This window comes from Neoarius graeffei, chromosome 12, assembly GCF_027579695.1.
Source record: "Neoarius graeffei isolate fNeoGra1 chromosome 12, fNeoGra1.pri, whole genome shotgun sequence".
Taxonomy (NCBI): Eukaryota; Metazoa; Chordata; class Actinopteri; order Siluriformes; family Ariidae; genus Neoarius; species Neoarius graeffei.
Genome location: NC_083580.1, coordinates 62433528 through 62443924, shown reverse-complemented (window position 1 = coordinate 62443924; position 10397 = coordinate 62433528). Strand labels below are relative to the sequence as shown.

The 10397-nt window shown below is 42.4% G+C and overlaps 1 protein-coding gene across 2 annotated transcripts in view; it reads right to left on the bottom strand.

The window, feature by feature from the left end:
* Positions 1-1354: 1354 nt before the first annotated feature.
* Positions 1355-10397, bottom strand: part of dixdc1b (DIX domain containing 1b) — a 157978-nt gene continuing 148935 nt past the window's right edge. For both annotated transcript variants that reach the window (XM_060936160.1, XM_060936159.1), the window contains exons 19-21: positions 6203-6311; positions 5993-6072; positions 1355-2514 (exon numbers count right to left, since the gene is read on the bottom strand). In XM_060936160.1, coding sequence (XP_060792143.1) covers positions 2508-2514; positions 5993-6072; positions 6203-6311 — 196 coding nt within the window. In that variant the 3' untranslated portion in view covers positions 1355-2507. The remainder of the gene's footprint in view (positions 2515-5992; positions 6073-6202; positions 6312-10397) is intronic.

The following is a 10397-nucleotide window of genomic DNA, read 5'->3' as shown; positions in this document are numbered from 1 at the left end:
GACTTGTCCAGGGTGTACCCCGCCTTTCGCCCGTAGTCAGCTGGGATAGGCTCCAGCTTGCCTGCGACCCTGTAGAACAGGATAAAGCGGCTACAGATAATGAGATGAGGTTTATTCTTAATATGCTCATTCTAACGCATCAACATTTCCATAGTATCAGCTCATTCACGGGAACCTATACAGGAGACTCTTGATATAATCCAAGCCTAATAAATAACCAAAAAATCTATTTTAGTTATTTAACAAAGCACAAAAGAAAGTGTATAATGGTGAATCTTTTTGTGAGGAGACATTTATGGAAATACTTTGCAACAGTCAGATGTAAAACTGCAAATTTAGGTTCGGTTCCTGCCAAATGTGTTGCAGTTTCTCGGTAACAAGCTACTGTTTTTGTCGTCTTGACTTTAAGGAGAACGTGAAGAGCGACTATAGTGTAAGCGATAACTGGAACTAACTGGTTTCTCTGCTGTTCCGCAACATTAAATGGACAAAAAGTATGACATTCTTGAACAAATGTAATCGTCTGCTGCAGTGTAACAGGAATAAAACACGGCAGGCTCTGCTGACTGGAAAACAATTAACTTGGGTGGTAACAGGAACTCCGTTTGGCTACGGGCTGCTTCACACCACCCCGTTGTGGATCATTCTTCTATAACGGCGTGACCTTAAGTGTTTTATTCCTTATATAAATCAGCCATCTCTTTTCTCTGCTCGTGTCTTTGCTAATTCATTCTTAAAATGCGCATCATTCTTCCCAGGAACACAAGCCCATTTCACACACTCTTGGTATTGAGAAACACTCAGACCTGACTGTATTATACCGTATTAAACCAGCATGTTTAAAGGAACAGTCCACCGTACTTCCATAATGAAATATGCTCTAATCTGAATTGAGACGAGCTGTCACTCCTGTTAGCAATGTAGCTAGGCTCAGCATGGCCAATGGTATTTTTTGGGGCTGTAGTTAGATGCGACCAAACTCTTCCGCGTTTTTCCTGTTTACATAGGTTTATATGACCAGTGATATGAAACAAGTTCAGTTACACAAATTGAAACGTAGCGATTTTCTATGCTATGGAAAGTCCGCACTATAATGACAGGCGTACTAACACCTTCTGCGCGCTTCGACAGCGCATTGATATCTGAGCTCCGTATCAATGCGCTGCCGAAGCGCGCAGAAGGTGTTAGTACGCCTGTCATTATAGTGCGGACTTTCCATAGCATAGAAAATCGCTACGTTTCAATTTGTGTAACTGAACTTGTTTCATATCACTGGTCATATAAACCTATGTAAACAGGAAAAACGCGGAAGAGTTTGGTCGCATCTAACTACAGCCCCAAAAAATACCGTTGGCCATACTGAGCCTAGCTACATTGCTAACAGGAGTGACAGCGCGTCTGACTGCGTCTGACTGACTGGGAGGTCGCGCAAAGCTCGGAGAGGTACGGAGCAGCTCGTCTCAATTCAGATAAGAGCATATTTCATTATGGAAGTACGGTGGACTGTTCCTTTAACATCTCAACCTCACTTTGGTCCTGTAAACTCAGTGCTTGGGAAACGGAAGTTGCAAACCTTATTATTTCTCTGCCATTACAGTAGAATCCTGACTGACCGAACTCTGAACACGCGTTTTTCTAAATAACAATCCAGAAAACTCAAACTTGACAAAGCTAACGGACAAAGAGGATGAAAAAGGAAAGATATTGTTCAATTGCTGGTACAGGCTTGGCCTTCACTGAAGGCAGCGTACACCGTTAAACTTTACACACGTCTCATGACATCAATCAGTTTAGCTGACATCATACTGTATGTAAAACTCGTTCAGAGCTTGATGCTTTAGGCAGCTGGTGTGTTCAACGCTTGACTTTGTTACTACACTGACAATAGTTGTCAATAATCTTAGCTAGATAATGTGAACTGGGTTTGGGTTTAAAAATCTATCGTTTTGTTTTTTTTTTAAGGCAGAAAAAAACTACACAAACCCTTCTAAAAATCTTTAAAAACATTCCACATCACCGTTTTCACTTACTCTTGATGCCATCAGAAATATACACACACCTGCTCATAAACCGTCGTTCCACTGCAAAAGAGTATCAAATCTCTGGCTGTTCAGATATAAAATACAAGAGGAGACGATAAGCTCTTTACACACTCTAAACGGAAGGTCTTATGGTCACAGTGAAACACTAATTTGACACTACACACGTCTGCAGTATGGCAAGTCGTTAAGGAAAAGCTCCTCAGGTTAGTCATTGGCGAGGAGCCTGTTTTTCTGAGAACCGAATGGACACGAACAGGTTCTGTACGTCTGATTAACCCCTGGCTCTCCCTTCTGTTTGCGGCTTTCACTAGACACCGACAGAAAGACAGAGGCACACAGAACAGGAGGAGTAAGTGAGAGAGCTGAGCATCTGTACATCCGGCACGAACACATTGATTCTGACAGATTGGCACAGTTCATCCTTCCATCACATCTGATCCCAGTGGGGTTTTCTCAAGTTTCCTGTTAGATCCTGTGAGGAGACAAAAAGAGACAGAGTGTGAAACAGTGTGAAGCAAAATGTTCTGTACTGCAGTGCAGTGTAGGGCAAGCTGCTTTAAAAATGCACTCAGCTGCAAGTTTCATTACGTTACAATGAAGCTACAGCCATGATTCACTTCACTTCCACTAATTACAAAAAAAAAAAAAAAGTGTGTTCATTCATTCATCTTTAGTAAGCGTTTTATCCTGGTCGAGATTAGGGCTGCACAATATATCGAAAAAGTATCGATATCGCGATATCATAGTTTGCGATACACATACCGCAAAAAATTACTTAAATTTCGATAAAAGGCACATTTTTCTGTGCCGTCCAATCACATTTGAATGTTAACAAGCGCCGCGGGATAACTCCGCCCCCTATTGCAAAACAAGTAAAAGCCTCGTGGTGATGGCGGAAGGCGGGAGCAAGTGTGGTGAGGAACTGGTTTCCCAAAAAAAAAAAAAAATGCACGTCTGCTATTTGGAAGTACTTTGGATTCAGGAGGGGTGATGTACTGCAAACTCAGGTACTTTGCAAGACATGTACCTGTAAAACAGTGGTGGGGCGGCTCACTGGGACAAACACTGCTGTACAGAAGCATAAAAACATAAAACCTCACTCTCTCTCACACACACTACCGCTCTCACTCTCTCACACACACCACTGCTCTCTCACCCGCATGTGTTATTAACAGATTGTGTTTGAGTTTATGGTGAATCTGTGTCGCTCACCTTCATCTCCCGGGAGCCGCTGAAATTGCCATTTTGAATGCTTTATGTTAATGTAATGTAGTTTTCAGTTTTTTGTTTACTTCAACTTAAGACATTTTCTGCTGCGCTCACAAAAATTAAGAGATTTAAAGATGATTGATGGACACCATTGCAGGTGTAGCCATGTTTTTCCAATAAAAAATAATGTTGGAATGGAAGCGATGCATTGGGTGTTTTTTTAAAATGCTAGATACAGGGCAGAACGGCGAGTAGAGGTAAGAAAAACATTATATATTTAATTATCGTGATACATATCGATATCGAGATATTCAGTCATGTTATCGAATATCGCATATTTTTCTGATATCGTGCAGCCCTAGTCGAGATCACAGTGGATCCGGTGCCAATCCCGTGAACGCTGGGAGTTAAGTAGGAACGCACCCAGGATGGGGCAATCTATGGGCAATACAGTACTGCCAAATCACCTACTGAGATCGCTACATTTTTAGCTGTATATTGTATAGTCGACTTGTTCTTGGGATTTTTTTTCTCTCTTTTTTTTAAAATTCTATTTTATGTTGTACAGTGTGTCTTGGGCGGCACAGTGGTGTAGTGGTTAGCGCTGTCGCCTCACAGCAAGAAGGTCCGGGTTCGAGCCCCGTGGCCGGCGAGGGCCTTTCTGTGTGGAGTTTGCATGTTCTCCCCGTGTCCGCGTGGGTTTCCTCCGGGTGCTCCGGTTTCCCCCACAGTCCAAAGACATGCAGGTTAGGTTAACTGGTGACTAAATTGAGCGTAGGTGTGAATGTGAGTGTGAATGGTTGTCTGTGTCTATGTGTCAGCCCTGTGATGACCTGGCGACTTGTCCAGGGTGTACCCCGCCTTTCACCCGTAGTCAGCTGGGATAGGCTCCAGCTTGCCTGCGACCCTGTAGAACAGGATAAAGCGGCTACAGATAATGAGACGAGACAGTGTGTCTTTTTCTTTTCGCATGTCTGATAACTTGCTGCTGTAACATAATTTCCAAGCTTGGGATCAATCAGGTAGATCAATCAGTCAGTCAATTTATCTATCTGTCTGTCTATTCATCTGTCTGTCCATCTGCCTATCTATCCATCTATCTGTCAATCTATTTATCTATCCATCTGTCTATCCATCCATGTGTCTGTCTACCTATCCGTCTGTCTGTTGATCCATCTGTTTGTCTGTCTACCCATCTACCTGTTTGTCTATCTATTTATCTATCCATCTGTCTATCCATCCATCTGTGTCTATCCATCTGTCTATTTATCTACCCATTTGTCTGTCTGTCTATCTATCCATCTGTCTGTCATCCATCTGTGTCCATTTCTTTCTTTCCTTCTGTCTGCGCGTCCGTTTCTTTCTTCATTTCTGTCTGCGCGTCCGTTTCTTTCTTCATTTCTGTCTGCGCGTCCGTTTCTTTCTTCATTTCTGTCTGCGCGCCTGTTTCTTTCTTCATTTCTGTCTGCGCGTCCGTTTCTTTCTTCATTTCTGTCTGCGCGCCCGTTTCTTTCTTCATTTGTCTGCGCGCCCGTTTCTTTCTTCATTTGTCTGCGCGCCTGTTTCTTTCTTTATTTCTGTCTGCGCGTCCGTTTCTTTCTTTATTTCTGTCTGCGCGTCCGTTTCTTTCTTCATTTCTGTCTGCGCGCCCGTTTCTTTCTTTATTTCTGTCTGCGCGCCCGTTTCTTTCTTTATTTCTGTCTGCGCGCCCGTTTCTTTCTTTATTTCTGTCTGCGCGTCCGTTTCTTTCTTCATTTCTGTCTGCGCGCCCGTTTCTTTCTTCATTTGTCTGCGCGCCCGTTTCTTTCTTCATTTGTCTGCGCGCCTGTTTCTTTCTTCATTTCTGTCTGCGCGCCCGTTTCTTTCTTTATTTCTGTCTGCGCGTCCGTTTCTTTCTTCATTTCTGTCTGCGCGCCCGTTTCTTTCTTTATTTCTGTCTGCGCGCCCGTTTCTTTCTTTATTTCTGTCTGCGCGCCCGTTTCTTTCTTTATTTCTGTCTGCGCGTCCGTTTCTTTCTTCATTTCTGTCTGCGCGCCCGTTTCTTTCTTCATTTGTCTGCGCGCCCGTTTCTTTCTTCATTTGTCTGCGCGCCCGTTTCTTTCTTCATTTCTGTCTGCGCGCCCGTTTCTTTCTTTATTTCTGTCTGCGCGTCCGTTTCTTTCTTCATTTCTGTCTGCGCGCCCGTTTCTTTCTTTATTTCTGTCTGCGCGCCTGTTTCTTTCTTCATTTCTGTCTGCGCGTCCGTTTCTTTCTTCATTTCTGTCTGCGCGCCCGTTTCTTTCTTCATTTGTCTGCGCGCCCGTTTCTTTCTTCATTTGTCTGCGCGCCCGTTTCTTTCTTCATTTGTCTGCGCGCCTGTTTCTTTCTTCATTTCTGTCTGCGCGCCCGTTTCTTTCTTTATTTCTGTCTGCGCGTCCGTTTCTTTCTTCATTTCTGTCTGCGCGCCCGTTTCTTTCTTTATTTCTGTCTGCGCGCCCGTTTCTTTCTTTATTTCTGTCTGCGCGTCCGTTTCTTTCTTTATTTCTGTCTATTTCTGTCTGTGTGTGTGTGTTTGGGAAGTAGTTGAAACAGGAGAACCCGAACATGTGAAACTCAACACAGGCCGTAAGCAGAGCTCAGGCTAAACCCAGGGATCCTGGAGCTGTGAGGCAGCAATGCTGAACGCACCAAATGATGGCGGTGTTTACAGGTACATTGAAAATGACATTAAAGTATATTTGTGCGTATTTCTTGTGCTTTACCTCCCTTCACCATGATCTTCCTCTACCCATGCTACGATCTTGCCCTCCCAGCCAGGCACCACCGCCTCGTCCTGGAACACCTGAGGGGCACAAACATTCATTTCCATACATCATACTATCTAGATTTCTTAATGATGATAGACGTGTAGGCACTTCCATACTGTAAACTTTGTTGCGCTCGAGTGAATAAAATGGTATAAACAAACGTACCTCCTCTTTCACAGTGCCAAACTCAGGGTCCAGAGCTTTAAAATGGTATCTGTAACTGCCCTCTCGATCTATAGCCACTTTAAAATCTCGAAGGGTGATCTCTCCCAACCTGAAATCAACACGCACGTAGAAAAGAATGCTTTACGTCACATACCAAAGAGCATACTGCAATCCTGCAAAATACATCCACGTTGCGTTGGTGTATAGATTGTAATATTCTATGGAAATGAGTGTTGTATTGGGAAATACGCCACTTGTATTTTTCATACAGGCTACATTTAGGACACGGAAACCCAAAACTGTGACATAAATCTCTATACGTTACTCCTGAGGAAACTGATGAATTGTTTTTAAAAAATTTGGGGACTTTGTTTGTGAACGTGTCTATATAATAAAAAGAAAATCACATCTTCTCGTGTTGAAAAACTCGCATTTTTCATACAAAATAGATCGTTGATCTGAGTGACATACTTAAATAAAATACTGGCTGGCATTGAGTGGTCTGTCAGATGTATTCTATTCAGCTAGCATGATATTGAACGAGTTGAAGACGAGTTCAATATCATGCTAGCTGAATGGAATATATCTGATATACAGTGGTGCTTGAAAGTTTGTGAACCCTTTAGAACTTTCTATATTTCTGCATAAATATGACCTAAAACATCATCAGATTTTCACACAAGTCCTAAAAGGAGATAAAGAGAACCCAGTTAAACAAATAAGACAAAAAAATTATACTTGGTCATTTATTTATTGAGGAAAATGATCCAATATTACATATCTGTGAGTGGCAAAAGTATGTGAACCTTTGCTTTCAGTATCTGGTGTGACCCCCTTGTGCAGCAATAACTGCAACTAAACGTTTGCGGTAACTGTTGATCAGTCCTGCACACCGGCTTGGAGGAATTTTAGCCCATTCCTCCATACAGAACAGCTTCAACTCTGGGATGTTGGTGGGTTTCCTCACATGAACTGCTCGCTTCAGGTCCTTCCACAACATTTCAACTGGATTAAGGTCAGGACTTTGACTTGGCCATTCCAAAACATTAACTTTATTCTTCTTTAACCATTCTTTGGTAGAACGACTTGTGTGCTTAGGGTCGTTGTCTTGCTGCATGACCCACCTTCTCTTGAGATTCAGTTCAGGGACAGATGTCCTGACATTAGAATTCACTGGTATAATTCAGAATTCATTGTTCCATCAATGATGGCAAGCCGTCCTGGCCCAGATGCAGCAAAACAGGCCCAAACCATGATACTACCACCACCATGTTTCACAGATGGGATAAGGTTCTTATGCTGGAATGTAGTGTTTTCCTTTCTCCAAACATAATGTTTCTCATTTAAACCAAAAATTCTATTTTGGGCTCATCCGTCCACAAAACATTTTTCCAATAGCATTCTGGCTTGTCCACATGATCTTTAGCAAACTGCAGATGAGCAGCAATGTTCTTTTTGGAGAGCAGTGGCTTTCTCCTTGCAACCCTGCCATGCACACCATTGTTGTTCAGTGTTCTCCTGATGGTGGACTCATGAACATTAGCCAATGTGAGAGAGGCCTTCAGTTGCTAAGAAGTTACCCTGGGGTCCTTTGTGACCTCGCCGACTATTGCTCTTGGAGTGATCTTTGTTGGTCGACTAATCCTGGGGAGGGTAACAATGGTCTGGAATTTCCTCCATTTGTACACAATCTGTCTGACTGTGGATTGGTGGAGTCCAAACTCTTTAGAGATGGTTTTGTAACCTTTTCCAGCCTGATGAGCATCAACAACGCTTTTTCTGAGGTCCTCAGAAATCTCCTTTGTTCGTGCCATGATACACTTCCACAAACATGTGTTGTGAAGATCAGACTTTGATAGATCCCTGTTCTTTAAATAAAACAGGGTGCCCACTCACACCTGATTGTCATCCCATTGATTGAAAACACCTGACTCTAATTTCACATTCAAATTAACTGCTAATCCTAGAGGTTCACATACTTTTGCCACTCACAGATATGTAATATTGGATCATTTTCCTCAATAAATAAATGACCAAGTGTATTTTTGTCTCATTTGTTTAACTGGGTTCTCTTTATCTACTTTTAGGACTTGTGTGAAAATCTGATGATGTTTTAGGTCATATTTATGCAGAAATATAGAAAGTTCTAAAGGGTTCACAAACTTTCAAGCACCACCGTACCATGAAAAAAAGCCAGCTATTATTATTATTATTATTATTATGCACATTCAATGGAACAATTATAGATTTTACAAAAAGTTTGTTTGCAAATGGTCACAGTCACTCGCTAGTGTGGACGTTTTGTGTGTAATAAGTATCTGATGGCATTTCTTTGTTCGCCGGCATGCCTGCATGCCCGGCGAACAAAGAAATGCTTGTGCGCAAGTGCAGCAGAAAACTCTCTCATTGAATATTCGCATCAGCTCCGACATATTGTCTTGACAACCATGCAATATCGTAAACCATATTCAAGGCTCATTCTCCATTGGGTAGAGTGGTGTAATACACGTAGAATAAGCGATATGCTAATAATATTGCATGTTATCAAACCAAATGAATAAAACCTGCTAGAAAGGAATAGAACACGTTTTTATTCCATCAAAAAAAAAAAAAAAAAGTGTCCTGCATGTATAACAATTCCCGATATTTCACTCCGATGACGTCACTCCCAGTGTTTTCCCTCTCACTAGACATGCGCTGTCAATATGGCGAACTGGTTCAAAAGCAAAATTCTTTTGATTAACTTGTGTATTTTTTGTGGACGTGTCCATGAAGAACATTACATGGTGGCGCAAAAATATTTAAGTTTCTCTTCTCGTGTTGAAAAATACATCACTCATTCTCTTCACTCACTTGTGAATGTTCACCACTTGAAGATAAACTTCATATCTTCGCACGACCGTACAATATCCTCCATTTATTGGGATGCAGGCTCACCAAAACTGAACAGCTGAGGATTGGAAAAATGATCGCTGGTCTTTTTTGCAAGCCTTAAAGTGCATATCACGGGTAAATTCAGGAGCGAGATCAATGTAATTCTCCTATTTTATATTAAACTTTGGTCAAATATCTGTAACATTCTGCATTCTCTGCAATTTTTTTACCTTGCGCAATACCAGAAAAATTCAGTTGAAATCAAGCCATTTGAGGCGAATTGGTCCGCCTCTGAAAAAACTTGCCATTTGGATTTCCCGGCAAACATTGATTTTCGTGACGTCGCGTGCGGGACGCCTCCCTCTGAATCCTACGTCAGCGCTGGTTTGTTTATGAGAAAACGACCTGGTGGTTTTCTGCAAATTTCTTCAACGTTATCGCGTAATTATTAAAATGGTTAACAGATGTATCGTAGGAGGGTGTAGCAACACCAATCATGATGGGATTAGTACTCATCGTTTCCCAAAAGACCGGACAATGAGAGAGAAATGGGAGCGCTTGGTGTACACAGGCTGTGCACTGAAACCGTGCAAGCTCGCGCAGCCTGCTGGCGCTTCCGCAGGTAACGTCACGAATCTGGCTCCAGACTCCCTTGAGATTTTTCCAGACGCGTTTTGTTATTTTATTTTTTTCTGCTGTAGACAGATGGCCTTGTGCAAAATTACCCTTCTGGATGAGTGTGTAAAGGGACATACTTTCATATAAAAAAATCCCCGAAATTGGTCCAGAATATGCACTTTAACTGTCTAGCTTCAATGAGACTATAACCAGTTCTCTCACAGGACATTTTTTTTTTTTGCTTTGAAAAAATACCCCAGCACTACAGCTGACCTTTTTCATTGCCAGGTTCCCCCCCCCCCCATTTACCTGTTGAGCTGGACAAGGTTGCCATATCTGCAAAAAATCCCCTTCTAATCCATATAAAGCCTCGGTCACAACCGGCCGTATGTGCTCCTATGGCCGTCTACGTGCAAAAACCGCAAGAAATGCACGGAGGGCACGCGTGAAACACACGGAGGGCGCGCGTGTGACGTGCTGATTTTCGAGCCGTAGACTGGCCGCAGAGGTTCTTTGTCATGTCAAACAAAACTCTACGGGCGCTTATGTTTTTTTTCAGGTTGCAAGACAAACTTGCGGCCAACGTGCGTCTTTCTTCATGAACAAAAAAACCGTAGCGATTTGGGAAACGCCAAAAATCGCACGGCCCAAAAAAATCGTACGTCCGGTTGTGACCTAGGCTTAAGCTGTGTTTTAAAGTTTA